At 36.0% G+C, this 23,208-nt stretch overlaps 9 protein-coding genes across 9 annotated transcripts; 2 read left to right on the top strand and 7 right to left on the bottom strand.

The window, feature by feature from the left end:
- Window positions 1-399: 399 nt before the first annotated feature.
- CBG25349 lies at window positions 400-624 on the bottom strand (the record flags this gene model as incomplete). The annotated part of the gene is made up of 1 exon (XM_045239975.1): window positions 400-624. The coding sequence occupies one exon, from the start codon at window positions 622-624 to the stop codon at window positions 400-402; it is 225 nt and encodes a 74-aa protein (XP_045099304.1).
- Window positions 625-1,339: 715 nt separating this feature from the next.
- CBG25348 lies at window positions 1,340-1,767 on the bottom strand (the record flags this gene model as incomplete). The annotated part of the gene is made up of 2 exons (XM_045239968.1): window positions 1,340-1,608; window positions 1,659-1,767. 2 exons carry the CDS (start codon window positions 1,765-1,767, stop codon window positions 1,340-1,342), a joined length of 378 nt encoding a protein of 125 aa, XP_045099303.1.
- A 230-nt stretch (window positions 1,768-1,997) lies between these two features.
- On the bottom strand, window positions 1,998-5,662 carry CBG12539 (the record flags this gene model as incomplete). The annotated part of the gene is made up of 13 exons (XM_045239963.1): window positions 1,998-2,170; window positions 2,216-2,336; window positions 2,381-2,460; window positions 2,507-2,618; window positions 2,667-2,766; window positions 3,633-3,882; window positions 3,935-4,070; window positions 4,115-4,191; window positions 4,244-4,352; window positions 4,401-4,548; window positions 5,121-5,199; window positions 5,267-5,527; window positions 5,572-5,662. The coding sequence occupies 13 exons, from the start codon at window positions 5,660-5,662 to the stop codon at window positions 1,998-2,000; spliced, it is 1,737 nt and encodes a 578-aa protein (XP_045094900.1).
- A 567-nt stretch (window positions 5,663-6,229) lies between these two features.
- Window positions 6,230-7,101, top strand: CBG25347 (the record flags this gene model as incomplete). Its single annotated transcript, XM_045239959.1, has 4 exons — window positions 6,230-6,286; window positions 6,542-6,632; window positions 6,870-6,951; window positions 6,996-7,101. 4 exons carry the CDS (start codon window positions 6,230-6,232, stop codon window positions 7,099-7,101), a joined length of 336 nt encoding a protein of 111 aa, XP_045099302.1.
- Window positions 7,102-10,033: 2,932 nt separating this feature from the next.
- On the top strand, window positions 10,034-10,572 carry CBG25346 (the record flags this gene model as incomplete). Its single annotated transcript, XM_045239949.1, has 3 exons — window positions 10,034-10,084; window positions 10,130-10,289; window positions 10,517-10,572. 3 exons carry the CDS (start codon window positions 10,034-10,036, stop codon window positions 10,570-10,572), a joined length of 267 nt encoding a protein of 88 aa, XP_045099301.1.
- Window positions 10,573-13,295: 2,723 nt separating this feature from the next.
- On the bottom strand, window positions 13,296-16,347 carry CBG12536 (the record flags this gene model as incomplete). The annotated part of the gene is made up of 6 exons (XM_002640014.1): window positions 13,296-13,596; window positions 15,584-15,762; window positions 15,828-15,911; window positions 15,959-16,033; window positions 16,082-16,207; window positions 16,252-16,347. Coding segments are annotated over 6 exons (861 nt in total), but the record flags the coding sequence as incomplete, so codon positions are not given.
- Window positions 16,348-19,361: 3,014 nt separating this feature from the next.
- Window positions 19,362-20,486, bottom strand: CBG25345 (the record flags this gene model as incomplete). The annotated part of the gene is made up of 3 exons (XM_045239938.1): window positions 19,362-19,529; window positions 20,203-20,358; window positions 20,403-20,486. The coding sequence occupies 3 exons, from the start codon at window positions 20,484-20,486 to the stop codon at window positions 19,362-19,364; spliced, it is 408 nt and encodes a 135-aa protein (XP_045099300.1).
- Window positions 20,487-20,765: 279 nt separating this feature from the next.
- Window positions 20,766-21,498, bottom strand: CBG12535 (the record flags this gene model as incomplete). The annotated part of the gene is made up of 3 exons (XM_002640013.1): window positions 20,766-20,957; window positions 21,105-21,161; window positions 21,214-21,498. The coding sequence occupies 3 exons, from the start codon at window positions 21,496-21,498 to the stop codon at window positions 20,766-20,768; spliced, it is 534 nt and encodes a 177-aa protein (XP_002640059.1).
- A 307-nt stretch (window positions 21,499-21,805) lies between these two features.
- On the bottom strand, window positions 21,806-22,743 carry CBG12534 (the record flags this gene model as incomplete). Its single annotated transcript, XM_002640012.1, has 5 exons — window positions 21,806-21,886; window positions 21,972-22,313; window positions 22,361-22,474; window positions 22,517-22,596; window positions 22,641-22,743. 5 exons carry the CDS (start codon window positions 22,741-22,743, stop codon window positions 21,806-21,808), a joined length of 720 nt encoding a protein of 239 aa, XP_002640058.1.
- Between the last annotated feature and the right edge of the window lie 465 nt (window positions 22,744-23,208).

Genomic DNA, 23,208 nt, shown 5'->3' with positions numbered 1-23,208 from the left:
GTCAAAAATGTTCGGGATGGGTATGGAAAAATTGAATAAGGAGAAGTGTCTCAACCTCATTCTTCTAATCAAACAAATTCTTCATTTCTCCCTGTCTGCCTCTTAAGGTTTTGCTCTACGGGGAAAAAAGAAAAAGAAGAAGAAGAAGCTCCATTCGGAGAAGAAAACAGGCGGGAGGGGCGCTTATTATGCAACTATGCATATATGCTCCTGGCTCCCCGAGACTCATCGCCCGAAAAGTCATATTCTCAAGCATTTCCAATCACGACTCGTTTTGTTTTATTTGGAAACAAAAGGACACTGTCTACCCGGAGATCGCGGATTTTCGATCATGATGAATCACATATTCTATATTTATGTATTGAGAAAAATCTGAAAAAAGTGATTCAAATCTCAGAATCAAAACAATGACGGATCAAAAGGAGAAGAAGTCATTGAAGGTATCCAAACGAAGATGATCTGCGTTGACCTTCGTTCCCGAATCTGCTTCTTCCTTGTCTTCTTGAACATCATCTTTTTCTTCTTCGTAATTTTTTCTTGCCTTGAGACAAACCACCACATTTCTCTGGTGTTTGTAATTGGCGTGTCATAATAACAGCCTTCGGATTGCTGTTCTTCCAACATTGTTTTTTCGGACGACCTTTTTGTCACCCCCAATACACTTTATGAGATGATTCTCCTCCGAAGATTTTATTTCTTTTCAAGAGAAACTAAATAAGAAAGGAATATGCGTAGAAGGGGGAAATAGTTGGAATTATGCTCATAAAATGTTTGACAGATTGCTATACACTTCGAAAAAGAGACTAGTTGTCAACCATCAAAACCATTTTTTGGCGCTCGGTCCAGATGTTTCAGCACTTGTTACAATTTACTTATTCAAAATTGAATTTCATGACTCTAAATGAATTTATTTGGAAACGGTATACATGTATTTCAACTTGATTGTTTCAGATCATCATTATTGGTTTTTTCACACTTCCAAAACTTCTGATGAATCCAAATATTGCTCATTCCCTGCAGAAAAGCTAATATTTCGAGTTCCAGCAAAAAGGTGGTACCAGGGATCATTACTTGGAAAATGAGAATTTCTGCAAATAAGAAATCGCATGAAATAAAATCTGGCAGAATAAGTTCTGCTACGAATGAGAACTCAAAAAACTACCTGAGAACATGTGAAAAATGTTTTTTGGAAAATTTTGAACGATTGAGAAGAACGAGATCGCTTCCAAACTATTTTTCCAAAAAAACTTAGATTCTGAACTACGTGTTAGACCCATTAAGCAAGTTCTCATATGTAGCAGTTTTCAATTTCATAAAAAAAACATTTATTCAAAAAAAATTAAAGTTCCTTAGTCCGAACCTTATCCTTGCTTATATAAATGTCTTCTCCGCCATCCCAATCATCAACGCCATCATCTTGCTCTTCCTCTTCTTCTTCTTCGTTGTATTCTGATTCTTTTCCATCTGCTTCCAGCTCATCTTCATCACAGTCCTCAAACTCGTCCTCGTTAAACGCTTCCTCCGATCTTCCAGTACGATTTTTCTCCTTCTTGGAGTTTTTCTTTGCCTTAAATTGTGCGTATTCTGCTTCCTTTTTCGTGAATTCTGCTGAAAGTTGAAAAACGGATGTTTTAAATATAAAGATTTTAAAAACTGACAGGAAGGAATCCCTGGATGATCATACAATGTCAACGTTTCCTCATCCTCACACGAAATGTATCCAAAGATTGCTATGATTGTGAGGAAAATGATCGATTGAATTCTCATCTTGATTCGGAAATTTCGAAGAATCGAAAACGCGATTTTTCCGAAATAATATGTGGACAACCAAAAGCGAAGCTCCTAAGAACAATAAGAACACGTCTAGAATTTCTGAGGTTCGTTCATCGAGTTGATATTAACAATCAATGACCCAACTATGGATTGGAAATAATTTAAAATCATTAAAAGATCATACTTGATCATATTAAAAAAATATTTTATTAAAAATCTAATATTTATTTTCGTTTAAAATATACTGTAGATTCCATTTCAGTTGTTTTAATATTGGCTGGATCCATTGTAGTATTGACTGGATTTCCTTCACAAATACCAGTAACATTACAAATATTTTCAAAATGGTGGCTCAGTTCAAAAAACCAAGTATTCCCACTATTGTCAGACCATCCAGCTGAAAAAAAACAGAGACTGAATTGAACCACTTAAAAAAACTGACTAGATGCTCCGATTCCAACAATGGTTCCTCTTTCATTTCTGTCTACTACCATTGGTCCTCCTCGATCTCCATACACGTAGTATTTTGATGTCAAGATGTAACCTTTTCCAATGTTCGTAACCTAGAAATAACTTTCAAATTTGTTGTCAGGTATACTAAAAATACCTCAAGTAGCCTGTATACAAGTCGTTCATCATCAAATCCATAAGTATTTACTAATTCCTTCATTTGGAGTTTTGTTGTATCTGAAAATAATTGAATTTCCTTTTAGGTTTAAGAAATAAAAAAAACCATTTGAAATACATGCGAAGCTTGAAGTTTCGAACTCTTTGACTTCAATGAGCATTATTCGAAACATTCGATCGAATTGGTCGTCTTGATCACAAAAATTAAGAATGACAGCCTACAATTCACCAGATTCGCCAGAATTTGTTTTTAAAAGTGAGCGAACCTTTTGAGCTCTTAGTGGTGGCTCACATTGCCATCCATTTTCACAGTCTCCCCGAAAAATTTCGATATGGTTCACGATTTCTTTCGGAACTTCCAGATCTCTGAGAATACGAAACTAGTCATTAACATACAAGCTAGGCTTACAGTTCCGGATGCGAACAATTTCCAGAGGCATCTTCTCCATTATAACGCCATTTTTTGCCACTTGTCAAAATGGATTGAGCAGATGTTATGATATGCCTAGATGAAATGAAGCTGCCAGTTGTCGGAGGAATTTTTGTTTTTTGCTCTGCGTTTTTTTAAGCATGTTCAATTTGATGCAACCTACTTTTTGTTCGAACTTTCACGATCCAATCATTCAGGCTGTGTGATATTTCGGCTTCTTTTTTGTCCGGCTTTGCTGAAAAAAGTATACTTTCGAAGTTATATTTAAAGAGAAACCCACGAAGGAAATTCTTTCCACACTCTTCAAGTCTTTTCCTATTTTCTTTGTAACTCAGTTCATACCAATAGCCATGAATCAGAAGAACGAGAACTACATGTAACCGGAGTTTCATCGAAAATTCTTTTAAATAAGAACGAGCAGGGGAACGGAGTGTTGTCCAATCTCGAAATCAAATCAGTATTTTGTCACGAATGTGGTTCTCAAATTTTAGAAAAACTAGACGTGCTCTAAAAAAGATACAACATTTATTTCCCTTACAGTAATCTTTTTGATTTCTGAAAATTTTCCCCTACTGTAATCCTTAACTTTTCGAATATTTTTCCCATATAGTATTCCTTTCAATTTTCTGATGTTTTTTACTACATTAATTCTTTTCATTTTAAAATACTTTCCCCTACAGTTCCGCTTCCCATTTTCGAATGTTTTTTCCCTATAGTAACCTTTCTCATATTCAAATATTTCCCACTATATAATTTTTTTCCTACATTAACCCTTTTCCTATTTCAAAACTTCCTTTATTACGAAAACATAAAGATGAAACTGAAAATTCCAAGAACCATATTTTGTTCTGCCTGTCCATTATATTCAAGTGGTAGTGGCTCCTCGACTTGTTCCGCGTAATCGTCATCTATTATATTTCTGATGTTTTCATCATTTTCTCCAGGCACATGAACAATTTGTTCAGTTTCTCTTCTACATAGTCCCATCAAAGTACACATTTCATTCATGTATTCTTGAACAATATGATAATACGGGTGCTCTTCTTTGTTTTCTGAAAATCTTTTTTATAAACGTAGATTTTTATGAATGTGGATCTACAGTACCTTTGGCAACCACTCCAACCAATCTCTGAATTCTAAACGAATCTACAATCACCATTGGAGCTCCTCTTCGTTTTGAACTACATTCTGTACCAAGTGAATAGAAATGCGCAATACCACCAGCATCACATTTTATTGTCTGGAAAGCCTTTTTTATTTTTAAGAAGGTAAACAAATACTCACATCGCCTACTTTCTCCGCTATCTCCGTTCCAGTCTGTTTGAAAAAATCCATCCGAGAGTTTTGATTTTTGTCCAATGCTGAAAAATATTTCAATTTCCTTTCCCTTTCTTTTATTTCCCTATCTCTAACCTTTCGGAAAACAAATTATCGGCACCGGAAATCCAGATTTTTCAACCACGACCATTGCAAGGAATCCCCTCGGATCTTTCCGGAACTCGCAGAATCGGAGGAATATAATCTGAAAATCTCGATTTTCTATTTATTTTCCATTTTTCTTTAATTCTACTTCTTTAACTTTCCTCCAATCGTTATGATAGTCCATTACATAATTATAGACTGATGGTGCACGGAAACTAGCTTTGTTGTCTTTTTTACAAAACGAGTCGTCTATTCGAGTTTTATTGTATTTCCAGTACCAGCTCGCTTCTTTATCCCTGGAATAACAATATAAAACAAATTCTGTGTAGACTCACTTTAGACGTTAGTGTTATTGGCTATTAAAAATTACATAAACTTTCAAAAATCTTCAAAAAGGGTCAGAAATCATTTATATCTGCAATTTGAGCATCTCCTAAACCCAGTAAATACCACAGATGTCCAGATTCGTGATTCCGCGCTTTTTTCATTTCGGATTCCGTATTTCGAATTCCGAGAAATAAAATTTTGTCTGGATTTCAAGAAAGTTCCGAATTCCGAATTCCGGGTTTAATGCAAAATGTTTTATCCCGAATTTTCAAAATAAAATATAATTTCCATCTTTTAGTTTTGCTACAAACGATGCAATAAAAGCACCAGCTGTACTTTTAGACTTTTCCTACACACTGAAGATGATCGAATTCCTGACGGCGTGCTCCGTTTTCCGGATTCAGTGAACTTTTTGTTCGTCCAGATTCCGTCTTTAGGATTATGTTTCTCACATCAAGTCATTCCTGACATCTCTGGTAAATACCAACAGATTTAAAAGTACAATTGTAACAAAGAACACATTTTTCAAGTCTTGTCTCACCTATACTCAAGGAACCAAGAAGATGTCAATAATAGGTGCTTTTGAGACACGAATACTGCGTTTGTTTTGTCCGGTGCTGCTGAAAAATAAATTCATGTAAATTCAGTAGTTCCTAACTTTTAAACAAAACATTTTGGAGAACTAACGTGTCACAGCGACAGTCGTTAATGGAGATGTCGTCTCAATGTTCGATAGTGGTTCAGTGATTTCGGTTATGTTCGTTTCATTCGAAGATACATCCGTCGTCCAATCTGTCGTCATATCAGTAGTCATTTCCGTTGTTTCAAATGTCGTTTTTGTTAAATCAGTAGCCTTTGAAGTCTTTATTGGTTTTTTTCTCTCCCTCTCAGCATTCACTTGATCGTATCCGTCTTTTTTATAAACGGCAGCCAACCACAACGACTCTCCTAAAATTTAACTTTTTCAGAATTTTCCAAAGAATTCAGCATACCCGATGGATTTCCACATGAGCCCAATCGAATCTCATTCTCTCTACTTGTCAAACTATTTTGTGTATTGTAAGAGATAGTAACGATAAGCATAGAAAAGAAGATTAGTAAGGTTTTCATATTTACTCTTGAAGAAAATATTGTTGTCCAGTTAAAGATTTTGGCAATTCGAAAGGAAACATGATGCCCACGTCATTTAGATTAAGACACCATGGTTGATAAGGGCAGTGGGTCATGAAAAAAAATCAAAACTTGATCAATTTTGGTGAAATTTATAAACTTTCATGAATTTGGAACGGGATTCACCAAATTTTTCAATGAAGAGTTTTGGCAAAAATGGCCGGAATAATAGACAGGCCACTGTAATAAAAGGGCCCTCCAAAGACCTTATAAAAGTGGCACGATAATAGTGTGAGCACTAAACACTGTACACCGTTACGTCAGAATGCATACACTAACTCTTAAAAAACTCCGAAAATCTTTTCTCCTCCTCCATTAAAAACTAGGACAGTAAATCAAAAATATTGAGGTGATTGGCGTAAAAAAGTAAACAGAAAAAAAAAAGCCACACTCTCTCCAATTGGTCAATAACCTTGTCCAAAACTCGAATCAGTTTATGAATCAGTTTAAAAAAGTGATCCTTCAAAACGAACAGAAAAAATGGGTGCTTGTGAAAAAGCTGACATGGATAAGAAAGTGATGTGCTGTCCTGGGAAGGTGAGTTCCTTGAAATCAATGGTCTGGACCATACAAGTCTTAACAGATTCATGCAATTGTTCTCGGGATAATTTTCTTCCTCGCGTCTCTTGTTTTCGCTGGACTGTTACATATTGGCAGCTCGATAAATGGATCCCATTCATTGAGTCCGTTTTTTCTCAACATTTTTTTCCAGTTTCTATTTTTTTAGAAAAGTACACGAAAAGGATAAACAGGTTCTGATATGATTGAAATATGATAACTGCTCACTTTCAGTTTCTTTCTGCCTTATTTTTGATCGCGATCATCAAATTCAATCCCAAACTTCTACTCTTGATTGGTATCGCTTGGCCAGTTCTCTCGTCGGGTGCGCCTGCATATGCCTCATCATATTGCATCGAAATTTAAAAATATGTCTTATTCGATAACACCGGGAAATTCATTGGATTTCATCAATTCCTTTGAGTTGTGTGAGTTTTTCTGCCTTGTTTGAAGTTTGATGGTACCGATGGTACCGTTTTCGAAAACTGAAAAGGCATGATGGAGTACGGTTTCAAAAATTTTGGATTTTCAAATATAATTTTCTGTTAAATGTATTTTTAAGATATCTTATACATTGTCCCTGTGAACACTGCCGTTTACATCATCTGTGCCATTTATTGCATTGTTCTACTTGTCTGCTTGGGGTAAGAATTCTCATTTTCTAAAATCATTTTCAATATGATTCCAGATGTTGTCAACGTGCTGGCGCCGGTCGTGATATTTACGATTTTGAGGCTGAAAGCGACGACGATGATAATGAAATAATATCAGAAAGCCGAATCAGTATTGAATGATCTAATAATTTATATCACTCGATGACTAAGAATAAATAATCTATAGTACTACAAAAGTTAAAATAAAACGAAGTTTGAGATAAACACCATCCAGTATCACACAAAACATATCACATCCGTTTCAGTGTCAAATAAATAAGTTCTGGAAAAGTTATGAAAAATCAATCGCTCCGCGAGCTACGCTAGTTAACAGGTTACATAGGACCTGTAGAACATCTGAAAATTTAGTTTAAAGCTACATCAAGCAGTTATTGAGCTTGCTGACATTTAAGGGTGTTCCAGATAAAAGAAACATGGCGTTTCAGCCTAAGCCTGTGATTGAAGAAAGCTTCCTCAATCCAAAAATATCATCCAATTTTTGAAAAATGAGAAATCCGAGGCGAGAAATTTCATGCCACGATTTCTACTCAATTAGGCCCAAGACTATTCTTATTCCGGACCAATATTTTGTTCCAAGAAGACTAATTTTGAATTAGAAAAGATTTCCTCAATTATAGGCTTAGGCTGAACCATCATGTTTCCTTCATGTTGGACACCCAAAAAACGACGGGAAGTTTGATAACTCTGCTCGTTGCAGCCTCTAACCTAACTCTCATATGTCCCATGATCCTCAGAACATCTGGGAAAGGTGTAACCTATTAATCATGTACACTGTCAACTAGTGTACCTTAAGGACTCAATATACCACATTTGGACTCAATATACCACATTTGTCATTTTGGATACTGAGCAAAAAAATGTAATGTCAAGGTTAAATTTCAGGATAGTACTTGAATGAAGGTCCTAGCAATTTTTGGATTACCCAAAATTTTCGTTCCGTGATTTTATTTTTCGTTCCGTGATTTTAATTTCCGTTCCGTGATTTTTTTTCGTTCCGTGATTTTTTGTTCCGGGTTTTTTTTCCGTGATTTTTTTTCGTTCCGTGATTCTAGAAGAGTGCCGGTTTTGAAGTTTCTTTCTTATTACAAATCAACAATTTATTAAACCAAACAGTTAATGTATATATTTTTGTTATCATTTAGGTTAGATCATAGGATTCAAGTAATAATGAGAACCACAACAAACTCTACAATTCCTTCTGAATTCACTTAGTCCTCTCTAAAATTTTCCATTTTTAAATTTTTTTCCCTACAGTAATCCTTTTAATTTTCCAATATTTTCCCCTACAGCAATCCTTTTCATTTCCAAACAGTTTTCTCTACAGTAATCCTTTTCATTTTCGACTTTTTATCCTTACAGTAACCCTTCCAGTTTTGGTATCTTGTTTCCCAACGGGGGTACGACGAATTCGAACGCTTCCAAAATCGAACAGACCTAAAATCGAACACGTGTCAAAACAGAACAAGAGCAGAATCGAACTGCGCGAAATTCGAACTGTGTCGGAGTCGAACTGTCCCTAATTGGAACGCTGTTAGCCATGGGGCGCGCTTGCATTTTTCCTTAAATTAAATTTGACTTTTTTCTTGAGAAAACTTAAAAAATATATACGAATCAGTTTTATTGGAAACAAAAACAACAAAAATATTTTTTTAAAGGAAAAAATAAAAATTTGCGGGGAAAAAATGAGAAAACAAAAATAATGCAAGTGCGCCCCATGGCTAACAGCGTTCCAATTAGGGACAGTTCGACTCCGACACAGTTCGAATTTCGCACAGTTCGATTCTGCTCTTGTTCTGTTTTGACACATGTTCGATTTTAGGTCTGTTCGATTTTCGAAGCGTTCGAATTCGTCGTACCCCCTTCCCAACAATAATCTTTTTCATGTTTGATTAGTTCTCTTTACATTAATCCTTCCCATTTTCCAATATTTTTCTCTACAGTAATTCTTTTCATTTTCGATTATTTTTTCTCTACAGTAATCCTTTTCCTTTTCGATTATTTCCTGAGTTTTAGGATTTTCTAGATGTTTAATATTCTCCGACTTAGCATTTTGTGATACATTTTCCTCTTTTTCTATGTCTTTGTACTCTTCTGGGTCTTCTCCAATCTCCAATTTAGGATCGGAAAAAGTTTTGCCTAGAGAGACAAACGAAGTCCCGTATATATCTATAGAAATCTCCGCACCTTGTTCAACACTAGGGGGAAAAAACTCAACTTGCAAAAGCTAGGCCACCATATTAAAATTGTCTAGAAAACACACCAGGTGGTTATTTTTTTGTCATAAAAGTTGATGGCCTTGAAAACAATTCAGATGTGTGTTAGACCATTTCCGGACGATCAACTACGGGGGTCAAAAATTATTTTGAGAAAGTAAGGCTACTCTATTTCTCCCATGAAAGTGGAATGTTTGATTTCCAACATCGATCGAAAAATCTTCCGAACGGATAAGAAAACTTCTGCTCCCCCATGTTTCGTAGACACCTTAGAAGGTCAACATGCTTCATGTTGACAGACGCAGAACAAAAGTAGAACTTGGTGAACCATCCCAGCATTGTCCGCGAGGACATGTCAGATACAAGTCACTAGGACAAATGTCATCATGACAACATTGATTCAGTTTGGACGGATATCAAACAGAAACCGCGAAATCGGCATGAAAGTTGATCTAACCACTAAAGTATTGTGTCTCAAAGCGAGCGTAATTTTTTTTTTTAGTTTTATGTATCAGGCCTAAATTAATTTAACTTCAGATACACTTCCTCATCATCTCCAATCTCCATTTTCTTCTGGCTTTCGCTCTTACGATCGCCTCTGTTTATACATAGTCAGTTGAAATCGTTTTTACTTGACCAATTGCCCTTTTTTGTAGTTTTACTTGTCCGTCTGATCTATTCGGAATGCCTGTTCCACCCGAGGATGTGAAGAAAACGAAGGAAGATTTGATAATGTAAGCGCTAGGTGGTTTCGCTCTTATTCCTGTATGATTTTCGCACGATTCAAACATAACATTCAAAAGTTTTAGTTCATTGTCTTGTCATTCATCAGTGGGTTTATGTCTTGCTTCAATTATACTCCATTCTATGCTTTATCTACACTTCTCAGTGTGGGTTTCCGCTCTTTTACTTCCCAATTTTGTAAAAAACTTCAGTTTGGTCTAGCTGTCATAATTCTCTGTTACGATGCTTATGTTCTGTTCTACTTGAAACTGAAATACGTGTGGCCTCCATTCCTACTCAATGATGTTCAGGTAGTTTTACCACCAGGATCTCCATTTACTAACGAAGAAGTGCTTGTATATTTCGCAAAAGGTAATTTGGATAGTTCTAAATATATCTTTGTTTTCTAATTCAAATAGGAAACTTTTTTCAAGCTTTAAATTTTTCTGACTAAAACAGTTTCAGTTCAAATCAGTGCAGTTACATTTTGCATGCTTGCTGTTGTCTCCACACTTCTGTACTGCTCATTTGTTTCTGCTAACTTGAGGTCATTATTTGAGCCTTTAATTGAGTTGAAGACTTCATTACTTTCATTTCAGTTTTCTTTACAAGTCTCCAGAGCCTGCTCCTCGTGTCCACCGTCGATTTTCAGTAAAACGACGAGAAGATGTTGAAGAAGACGTGGATGAAACAGGACCAGATGAACATGAAAAAGAGGGAAACAGGGAAGAAGTTAAGAAGACAGATGGAAGTGAGAAAAAGAAAAATGATAATGAAGAAGAGATGAAGAAAACTACGGAAACAGGAGATCAAACTGGAACTGGAACAGGAGCAGACTAGGATCTTTTGTTGAACTTTTTCTTATTTTCGTTTACTTGAAAAACTCGTAATAAATGTTTTTGATAACAAAGTTATAATATATTGTCGAATTAAAAAAGTGGGATCTGAGAATTTGAAAGGCGTAGCTTTCTTTGATCTACGAAAAAGTGCGGCAAAAACGTAATATTTCAGAGTTTCGCCTCGTTCGAGCTACTTTCGCAATTAAGTTTGGTTTTTCTATGAAAATCAGATTCTAGAGATGCTAGCGATCATTTCCATACCAAGAAATCTAAATTTCGTACAGAAAATCCCACAGAATTCAAAGAAATAAGTTTTGTTTACTACTGTAGTGATTTTGAAGCAAGGCCTCGAAAATTGACCGGGAAGCCGCCCGCGAAATTTTCCAGATCCCACTTTTTTTAATTCGACAATAATTTGATTGAAGAAATTTTAAATAGATGAACAAAATTAATTTCTTACCTGAAACTACGGCTCCGGAACTTTTCGCCATTGTGATACTTAATACAGACGAATGGAACAGTTTTGGAAGGTTCAAATATGTTTTTTTTTCTGATAAAATACTTTCTGAAATTCGAAAAATTCCAAAACTTAATTTTAAAAAAAAACTATATTTTAGAATGTTTCGTATTTTCAGAATTTTCAGAATGTGTTATATTAAAAAACCCTATTGATTCGTTTTGAAGCCTTCAAAATAGGTTTTTTAATCTTACCATTCGCTTGTACTGCGAAAATGGATGGGGTTTTTCGTGGGCGATATCACTGATAACGTCACGAAGGGCGAAATATCAAAACTATAATTATGACCACTGAAAAAAAACCACAAAATTCTAAAACCCCAATTCATTGATATTATAAGAATTTAAAAAGAACATCGAGTTAAAAAACAAAAAAAACTTCATGCATTGCTTTCCTTTGAGCTTTCCGATTCTTCGGTTTTTTTGGTCGAACTACTCGAAGAATCATCGTCTGTTTTTTCATGGGAAACATGAACGACGTACAAGTCCGTTTGCTTTTGAGGAGAAACGCAACTGAAATCTCGAAATGTCTTTTAAATGATAGATTGATTTATAAACCTAATTCTCATCAAGAAGAAACCAATGTAAAATGATGAAAGTGCGGATAAATATCTATGAGCGAAGTATCCAAACATTCCGACTGAAAAATCGAATTTCAAATTTGTCTTGATAGTTGATATTACTTTTGAAATACTCATGAGTATTTTCATCTTGAGCAGATATATAGTCTTTGAATATTATTGTAGTCACCGGTATATAATACATAGCGTAGAGTATCTGAAATTTTGGTTTTTGTCTTATCAAAACATTCATCAAATTGCTACACCTGTGCAGCGGAAAGAAATCCATACCAACATCGGCTGGGACAAAGAATCCAAGAGAGAATGAATCCAGATAAAATGAACTAAAAAGCAATATTGATAACTGAAAAGTGTTTTGAATTCTACATGAATCAAAAATCCATTCATGAATTCGTCCCAAAAAGTTTCTCGACATTTTTCTGCCTCTTCTTCTGGAAGGCCAACGCTGAAAGTTAAAAAATATGTACTTGAAAACCTGTGACCTAGAAACTTACTAATCAAACAAAGCTAGCAGATACAGGAAAGCTAGACCAGCTCGAATACCAGCAGCAGCGAAGAAATGACTCTGGAAGTTTCTTTTTTATTTCTCATAGAAGAAAATAACTACACAGGTGATTCGCGAACAATCCGTTACGGACGCTCAGCGTTCGCGCGCGGTTGAAATAGGAACCGCATACGGACCGCACGCGACCCGTTTTCAGAAAACCACAGCACATTATTCCGTATTCCTCCGTATTCTGTCCGTTCGCGAACTCCGTATCCGATCCTATTGCGAATGATGGACAAACGGATCCGTTCGCCAATCAGACAAAAGTTTAAGTTCGCGAACGGATCCGTTTGTTTATCATTCGCAATCGGATCGGATACGGAGTTCGCAAACGGATAGAATATGTAGAAATACGAAATAATGTGCTGTGGTTTTCTGAAAACGGGTCGCGTGCGGTCCGTATGCGGTTCCTATTTCAACCGCGCGCGAACGCTGAGCGTCCGTAACGGATCCGTTCGCATTTTACCTGTGTATTTCATACAATTGCTCGCCATCCCCAAATTCTGTGGTTAAGACTTGCATCACACATTGTCAATGAGGAATTGTTCAAGTGTTGGAACTTTTTATTAAGAACATTTTTTCAGGAATTGGAAGGTTTCAAGGGCACGGCGATCTGAGCTAATTGAGGACTTTGGTAAAAAAAAAGGTTAAAATGGTTTCGGTCACTATCAGAGTTGTCAGAAAGTGAAATTTTTGAAGAAGTCGAAAGTCCGAATTCCTGACTATACCAAACTAAGCAAAAACACTCGAAGCAATTATTTTGTATTTAAAAAAGATTTAAAAAATGCTTCTCAAAAACATAACCATACAAAAAATACTTCATTCACCCAATTATTATACACAAGTAGTTCAACAGAAAAGTTTACTGATTCGAACATGTTTCCGTAATTCTATAAATGCGGAATGGAGAGTTCGCATCAGTTTGTCTTGCTTTCATCTCCATCGAAATTTTATGGAGCTTTTTAGTATAACTGGTATAAGTGGCGGTTTGAATGAACTCCATCTCAAATACAGCATCCGGTCTTTTGTTGGTAGGGTCAGCCGGAAGGAGTACTGTAGATTCCACGTCACACTGATTCAATGCATGCATCATTCCCCATAAACGATCCGTGAAATAACGTCTTCCAGATCTACGAGCAACAGTGTAGCAAGGTTGAAAGTAGACTTCATCTGCCAGAAGTTCAATGATATTTTGTCTGAAAATTGAGAATTTTCAGTTTTGAAAAGACTGCTAGAACCACTTTGCTGGATTAGCAACTGGTTGTGGAGTGTTGAACATCGTCTTCCATTGCTCCCGAAAATAGAAGGTGAATTGATTTTTGTTGGTCAAGTCATATGCCACATCCTTAATCCGAATAGTTCAAAATCGTAAAAGCTTTTTAGAGTGTTACCTTAGAATGAGCTGAGGCAAAAATTGCGATGATGAGAAGACATGTGGAGTAGCCGGCAAGTTTCATTATTCAGTTGAAAAATCAAACTTGATTAGCTGGAAGGCGTCGCGAGGCGGCAGGTGATGGATGGTATCAGGATTCCACGAGATTTTTAGGAAAGGTCACGTATTATTCTGCCACAAGTGCTCGGAGCTGTACAAGAGAAACTCCTGAGGCCGAAGGTCCAACGATGACAACTACCTTAACCCAAAAATATTTTCTATCCGGATTTATTTTCTTGTCCAAATGAGAAAATAAAAATTTTTGATAGTGAAAAAATTGGGGGCCTAAAACGCACGAAAATGGAGAAGATAAATCCAAAAAAAAACATATTTTTGGGTTACGGTAGTTGTCGTTGTGAGATTTTCGGCACATCCAGCGCCTTTTAACTTCCACACTTCCAATTTTTTTGTACCAAAGTAATAATTTGATGTAAAACCTCTATTACAGGTTTTACGGTACTTTTCTAACTTTTCTAACTTTTTCTAACTGGTACTTTTTTAGGGAAGGTTGAAAAATGGGGTTGGAGTTTCGGGTCGAGATCTATATCATACGAAAGCTGAGAACACGTCCTTTCCTAATCTGTTTACCAATTTTGCTGAGGAGGCATCAGTTTCGAGAAAAATAGGTCTCAAATTTAAAAGGCTGAACATTTTCACGTGACCTCTGGATTTTCAATTGATTTCTTCGATTTCAATAGGAATTTTGAATCGCGTGAACTCGAAGTATATGAACCAATTTGAAACAATAAAAAAATGTCGATCGGGTTGTTCAGTGGTTGATGGTAGGATTGGGATGAGGAAGGTCTGGGGTTCGATTCCTTCTGCTCGAAATCATTTTTTGTTTTTTTTAACCAGATTTTTAGGTACCCGTTATAATAGATTTTTAGACACCCATCATAATTAAAACTCACAGAAGTTCATTTCAAACAAAAATTGAAAATTTTCGACCAAAAAATTTTTCATCGAAAATTTCGCATGGGACTGACCACTAAAAACTTCGAAAATTTCGAAAAAAAATAAGTTCGGAAAAAATTGATGATTTCTCCTTCTCATAGTTCAAAATCCGGCGAAAGTTTTAAAATTCTGACCAAAAACCATTTTGGAGCTCAAAATGGGTACCTAAAAATCTGGTTTAAAAAGCAAAAAATGATTTCGAGCAGAAGGAATCGAACCCCAGACCATTCTCATCAAAATCCCACCATCAACCACTAAACCATCCGATCGACTTTTTTATTGTTTTAAATTGGGTCAATATATTTCGTATTCACGCGATCCAAAATTCCTTTTGGAATCGAAGAAATCAATTGAAAATCCAGAGGCCACGTGAAAATGTTCAGCCTTTTTGACATAAATTTGAAACCTATTTTTCTCGAAACTGATGCCTTCTCAGCAAAATTGGAAAACGGATTAGGAAAGGACGTGTTCTCAGCTTTCGAATGATATAGGTCTCGACCCGAAACTCCAACCCCATTTTTCAACCTTCCCTAAGCACTAATGAGTCGCGGTTAATGTTCCGATAACAGACAATCATGATTCGTTTATAAAAAGTCCGAAATTTTCAGTTTATAAAAAAAATACGTTCATTGAAAAATACAAGTTAACTGATAATGCAATGATCTTTTTGATGTTTTCGGTCGGTCTTGATTTTCTCGATATCCTTTGGTTCTACACCACTGTACCCACGACTCGACGGCATCGATTGACTGGAACTTTGATTTTTATTTCTTTTTATATAAATTTTAAAAACTAACCGTCTTTTTCTCAATTCAAACCCTTGAATATTTAAATTGGGTCTTGTTCTGAGTAATATTTCGTGAAAGCAAGCTCTGACTTCTTCTTCATTCAATGCACAACATTTCATATCTGATTTTGAGGTTAGGCGAGAAAGACATGGTTGGTCTGTTTTGTTGGCGACAAGAAGTATTGGAACCTGAAATTGGGATGTTGAATATATATATATATATATATATATATGGATTAATACAAAATCATTACATCTTTCCCTCTTCTTGCGTGTATATCGTTGACTGTCGTGAGCGCTTCATCTAGAGAAGATGCGTCATCAGATGCAAAAACCACCTGCAATTCCCAATGTGTAATTTACGCTACAAACGGAAATAACTCACCAGAAAAGCATCTGCTGTTCCAATATACAAGTTTTTCATTCCAATAAAATCACGAGACCCACTTGAATCAATTATCTGAATTTAAACAAGGCGATGAAAAAATATAATGATTGTAAGGATCACCTGAACCATGAGAACTCGTCCTTCTTCAATCTCATATTCAATCCAATTAAATTCCTCGACAGTCGGACGATAATCTTCCACAAACTTGTGCCAAAGAAACTGAGAGACCATTGCTGATTTGCCAACCTTCAAATAATTGTAAAATAGGGATTAGAAAGCACGAAACTGACTCGTTCAGCTCCCAGAACAGCTACAGTAACCTTGTTTTGTCGACGTTCACCCCGTGGCTTTGCATCTCTTCGACCCACACTTTTACTGCGATTCATTCGGATTATTCTTTAAAAAATAAGGTTATAATTATATATATATATATAAGGGCTGCAGAATGGAAACGGAATTTTTAACGAAACTGAAAACTAGAAAGGTCCCACATTGTCAAGTTTGAACTTAATTATCTCAATTCTTATGCAAGATATCAAAAATGTGTCAACTTATAAAAAATTTTTGATATTATGATTAACAATTCATCAGTTGACATCTTTTTGATATCTTTAACAAGAGCCGATAAAAATGGGGTAAAAGTTAAAAGTTTGGTGACCCTTCTATTACTGGTTTTACGGTATGCTTTAAAAAACCGGCTATATAGAAATAAACTCAAAATACTCATTTCTCTATTCTTAATAACAAATACATTTGAGGCCCAAAAATGTTTCTTGGATTCTTATTCTCTTGATCACTTTCATATTTTTTTCACTTTCATATCCAATATGAAAGTTCTCGTGACTAGAAGAAATTTCTCACGAAAAGCGAAAAAGGTTTGTTGGTAAGTGAGAGAGAGAGAGAGAGAGAGAGAGAGAATGAGAGCTCTCTTTCTCTTTTATAATTACTCATTTCCCTCGTCTTATTTCATTTTTGTTGTTTTCCCGTTTGTTTATTTGGTGTTTCCTATAATCACACATTCAATGAAAAAAATATTAAAATCTAGATTATTTTATGAGAAATGTTTTTTTTTAAATATGAATAGGTTTCACAACTTATTAACTTTAGAGTTATACCACAGAGGTAGAGGGGGACTACCGAAAAGAGAAAAGTAGATCTAGGCAGTCGAATCGCGTACCGACGATGGTCCGTCGACGGTCCGTCGACGGCCCGCCGCTTCTTTTTCGTCTGGCAAAAGCAAAAAAACTAAGCTTCTCCCGAACTTATATTTAGTTTATGAGTTTGTCCGGAAAATATAAAAAAAAGTTATGTCTGCTAGGAAGGCTAAAAGTAAGAAAGTGAGAAAAATGAGAAAGAAGGACGGCACCAATTAGCTCTGACACTCTCACTTTCGGCTTCTGTCAAAAAAATTCTTCTCATTTTTCTGTGTTTCTTATGCCTAGAACTATTTTCGTATCGTTTTCAGCAGCTAAATCAGCTGGCTACAAAGGCATGGTCAGCTTCTGAACATTCCAAATCTAAATATGAAATTTCGATTTCCCGCATTATTCAAAAATGAAGACAAAAATTAAACGAACAGAGCCTAATCCCTGAATAGTTTTAAGAAGAAAAAGTGTTGAGAAAATAAAGGGAAAGTGAGAAAAGGATCGAGATTTTAGGCTATGATTTCTCGCCTTTTCTCTTCGTTTTCTTCTCCAACCAATCGCCTGAAAACGAAGAAGAAGAAGGCGTATGAAGAAGAGAAAAAAGGGGAAGGAAAACGAAGATCAAATTACTTTCGGAGAGGAGCTCTCCCTGATGCGAAGCACTCCTTGTTAGTAAAAGAAAAGACATTGAGCCACACCATGAATATGGACTAATTTTCTTTTCTTTTTTCTTACTTTTGGTGTTTGGTTTGAGCTAGAGAATAATGAAATACAGTATTCTAGAAAATAGAGGTTATGAAAAAATGTGTGAAATGAAGAATTGATAAATCGGTTCAGATGAAGAATGGAACACACACAATTTTTAATGCTGATTCAGTGGAGAAAAGACTGGTGTGGGAAAATCCTACGAGAAAGGCAAATCCCGGACAAATCTGGAAGAATCTAAGCGATTACTAAAACCACACACGGTGAGGAATTACAAACAAAAACATTGTTTTTGAATATATTTTTCGCTCTAGCAGAAAAACTAGGCAGATTCACAAAAAATAAGAAATTTAGATCTTAATTTAGCAATTCTAAAATTAATTTTTCCAGGTGAAATATTTTTTATTTCAACTTGAGTAAAAAAATTACGTCAACACTAACTTTACCAGGAATAAGATTCTTGTTAACCACATTCTGTTCTAACCCAATTTTTATTGTACTTTTTTCTCTGTACTCTTTCTACTTGTTCTATGTTTTTTTTTCTCAACTACTATATTTTTGCAGTTAATATTTTATGGGCCAGGAAGGGGGAAGAGCAGAGAAGACGAATATATTTCGTGGGGTCGTTGACGACACAAAAAAGTCTTTTTTGGAAGAAGCAAAAATGAGAACAAATTGGGAATGTACAGCCCTTCATTTCTGTCGGCTGAATAGCTAAATGACGTGGCAACACGCGACAACAGGATGTCCGTTGAAACTATGGCCATAGATGGCTCTGTCTTTTGCCTCGGAATTCTCTCTTTTGTTTTTGAGAATCTGTTGTTATGGCTCACTTTTTTCCGAAAAAAAAACAAATGTTCAAAATGAATAGAATTTTTCTATGGAACATGTATTGAATGCAATCGAAAAAGGGGAACTATTGGGGGAATTTGAATATTCAAACAACAAAACACATATCAATCGCATGAACGTAAAAATGAAGACCTCAAAAGACAACTATGATCTGTTTCACAACAATAAATTCAAGAATAGACACACAACACTTTTTTATGTGGTATGATATCATGGAAAGGGAAAAACAAAAGAACTTTGATTTTTCGAAAAAATCATAATCCTATCCCAACTATGCTTGTAAACCCGGGCGGGCCTTCGCTGTCCCTGTAATAATCTGAATGAATATTTTTCTGAACCAATAGGATTTTTGAATCTTCTAAATCAGATGAGACAAAAGTTGGCGAGTATCACAAAATGATACTATTTGAAAAACTGTATGTTGTCTATGAACAAAGTTATAAGCCAAAATGTAGCTGATCCGGTCCGGGCCGGGCTCGTTTTTTTTTGGCTCGTTTCGTCTGTAAATTTCTTCATGAAAAAGATACAGTTTTCCAAATAGTATCATTTTGTAGTACTCATCGAGTTCTATCTTATTCAATTTATTTGGTCCAAACTATGACAATGCCCGGTTTACAAGTGTGATTTCAACTGTACCCCGAATTAGTAGAACTTTCTTTATGAAATCATTTAAAACGAGACTACAACAACAAGTATAATTAAAAACAATTGTTGACTTCGAAAAGCTGCAAGCGGTTCATAAAAGTGTTTTCCGTCGAATTCGTTACATAAAGGTTCTCGACAACAACGAGTGCATTCTGTATGAAATAATCCGTATCCGTGTTGCTCACATCCTTGCTCACAACTTTCTGCACAGTCTCGTTCGACTTCAATGAAAAAACCATTCAGATTAGTTACTGTTGTCTGGAAATTGATGTAAATGAAGCACAATAGAATTTGAATCTTTCGATATCGAAATCAATAAGATATTTGTTTGAAATCTAGAATATCAAAAAGAAAAGAAAATTATTATTCTGGTACAAAAAATCGAGCTGTGGAAGAGAAACACCGGTGGCCGTGGTCTATTTACTATCAAAAAAATTTCCTTGTTGTTTGCGGAAAAATAACTGGAAACTCGAGGAAAAACGGTGACATACGTGAAAATTAATCTGGAAAATCAACATACCGTAAAACATGTAATATAGCGCCATGGCGTTCTATTTTTCGGAGGGATGTTTTGAGATGATGCGAGGTAACAAAAATTGATTTATTACATGATTAACAGGGTACTAAAATGAAAATAATTGTGCGAATTTCTAAATTTCACTGCTACTCTGTTAATAAAACATAAAAACTTTTTTTTGCTAACTCCAATCATCTCATGAGGGTGGCGTTATATTAGAGGGGTCTTCTAATACAGGTGGCGTTATATTACAGTTTTTACGGTATTTTTAGGTTACGGTAGTTGGTGGGCCTTCCACCCACGGCCACCGGCGTTTCTCTTCCGAAGAACCTTTTTTTTTGTACCAGAATAAAATCCAAAATAAAAATGCTCCTCACCACACAGTATTTTTCTGATGGAGTACATGTTCTTCTCAAATCTGGTCTTGATAGGAACTTCAAGTGGTTCATACAATCTGGTTCATGTTTCACACCTTCCGAAACATCTTTGTTCTTTCTTGAATGTACGCAATAATTGCATTGTAAAGGTTCGTTCTGCAACGTTGGTTCACATCTCAATCCCAAGAAATCACACTTACCAAAAAACCATCGGCATCACCTGTTTCTTGAGCTACCAAACTTATCGACAGCCATATAACTTGTTGTAGGAATAGAGAAAGCATCAGTTGGAGAATGAACAAGAATGAAAAGAAAAGGCAAAGGACTTGAAAATAATGGCAGTTTTTAGTTTGGGTCCACCTGCCTATTTGTCCATTTGTCCCAGCCGTCGCTTTGTGTTTCCGGTTGGTTCAACACCCAACCTTTCATTATGTACTAGGATCGGAACGTTTAAGGAAAAAAATTGAAGTAGTTTTATTTATGACACTTTTAAAAACCAGCGGATGGAGAGAAGAGAATAACAAGTGAGAGATTATCATAGTAAAATTGTAGTTGGGTTTGATTCAGAAGTCTGCATTCAAATCGAATTCGTCCATTGTGCTTTCAGAGGAGGATGACATCGTCGACTCATCTTCTGACTCCTGTTTTGCGCACCACTCCTTCATCGGTTTATAATTATTACGAATCGGCTCATCTACGAAATTTTTTGTTTCTTCGGAGTACCAGTACCAATCTCGATTTGTGAAAGTTGGTCTCTGCAAAGAATTAATATATATTACTCTTAAAAGCTTAAAAGCTTTAAAATGTATATGGAATGCCAAGAAAATGCCGCTTCACCAATTGAGATTTATGTAATTAGTTAGAGAATTAACGATTATGAATATTAGATTTTAAATAATTACCGAAAGTCTTCTGGATTCGGCTTGTTTCAGAGCGATTTCGTGACGAAGGTGTTGAGCCTGAAAAAATGAATTAACTCGTCATTCGTGTTTCGTAAATAAAATAGCTCACCATTTCTTTGTATTTTGCAGAATTTGTTTGATCCTTAATATACTTCTCCATTTGAATCAGCAACCTCTGGCAACTGTCTGACATTTTCTCCTTGGGTGGTTCTGGATGGTAAATGTTTACGTCGTACACAGGAATCTCCACTTGAAAAGATTTTGTAGCTCCACCAGGCACATTGATTCTTCTGACAGAAACTATCCGCGGCTCTTCTTCTGCGATACAAGCAAGAGATGGTTTGAAACGATGTGACGGCGACACGGATTGTGTTGGAGTTTCACAAAGCGACATTTTCGGCAACAGTGAACGGATGTTACATAAATACAGTGACGGACAGATGAAAAGTTGCGCAGAAGGCGGGGCGACGAGACGCGCTCAATAAAAATTTGTGCTGCGCGCCAATTAGACAGTAGAAAATCAATAAAATCTCGTTCATTGAATGCGATATTACAAGACGAAAGAGTGCGTGAGAATACGGGGAGGAAAACAAATGAGGTTTTGAAACAATATTCACGGAATGCAATAAAACTTTGGTGATGAATAATAAAACGAAAAAAAAAAGAAATTACAACTATGGGACACAAGTCAAATTAGCTGCTCATTGTCGGGGAATAGGGGAAGGATGTTCAAGTCCGTTACCGAACATTCTTGTCATATAGTCACGTCGGTTATGATCGATCTGAAAGAAGGAATGATTAAAACATGATCGAAAATGTATGAAACAGGTATTACAAGTTACTGTATATTTGGAAAGCCCAACTCACATTACAAATTGGGGTACTCGTAGCAATCTTTGATGTTGATTGATCCAGTATGTTCATAGGAAATTCATGACTTCTTCTACGATTCGCAAGTGGAGGGGCTACTCGTGCCGATTTTGAGACGAGTGGTTCTGTTCGAGTCTTAGAGTGAACTGCTTGCAATTGCGGATTCGGCATTTCAGACCGTAACTGGGTTAACCTCAAAGTCAATCTCTTTTTCTCTTCCTTTGCTGCTTTCAATACTGCGTTATTCTCTCCGAACGCCTTTTTCCGTTTCTCCACTTCTTGCTCCATTTTTAACTGTTTGGTCCGCATCACCTTGAACTTTTCATTTTCTTTTTTTATCTGTCAATTGGAATTGTTGATTGTTTGACTGCAGAATTATATCTCACCTCAATATTTTTGAACTTCATATAAATTTCTCTCTGTTTTGCTTGAAATGTTGCGATTTGTTTTAACTCATTTACTAGGTCTGCTGCGAGTTGCCGAGGATCTTTGAACAATTCCTGAATATACATTTATAATTCGATTTGTTTTGAATATGTTACCATCAGATCTGGGCGTAAGGTTTTGCAAATCTCGTCCGTTTGAAGTGGTTTTTTACACACATGACATTGAGCATCTTTGGCTGAACAAAATGAAATAATTTAAAACAATTAACTGAGAAACTACCTTTTTCTACACAGCTCTGGCAAAGGATATGAAAACACGCTGTCAGATACACCTTTACGGGGTTAGGCTTGGATCCACAGTTGTTGCATTGAACCCAATCCATGTTCCGCTCTTCTCCGGATCCGAACTCGACAACTTCGGAACTTAATTATTGAATTTTTATTGATGTTTAAGGTTAGAACACTCAAAACTACTTATTATTGATGTATTAAAACAAAGTTCATGTTCTGAAAACAAAAAAAAACTAATACCGTATCCGCTTTAAAGGCGCAATAGCCTTGCGAGCTCGCAAGGTCCCAACAGGAAACGTTTGAAATTTTGCCGCGAAAGCTGTCTCGATCGGCAAGATTTGAAATCCAAATTTCGAATTGGGACGTGAATCGTAACGAGAGGAGATTCGTCAATTTGTGTACGCTGCACATCGATAAGTTCGCCAGAAAAGCAGCTGAAACCGTGTCCGAGCTCAACCTATTGAGCCCGATCGGCCCTGATTTCAGTAATTCTTTGTGTCTTGAACTGTATACTCTTGCCGTTTTTTAAACGTTTTTTGGATGACTTCTTAAATTTG

Source organism: Caenorhabditis briggsae (assembly GCF_000004555.2).
Source record: "Caenorhabditis briggsae complete genome, chrI, whole genome shotgun sequence".
Classification (NCBI taxonomy): domain Eukaryota; kingdom Metazoa; phylum Nematoda; class Chromadorea; order Rhabditida; family Rhabditidae; genus Caenorhabditis; species Caenorhabditis briggsae.
Note: the sequence above shows the minus strand (reverse complement) of the source record. Positions and strands in the feature narration are given on the sequence as shown.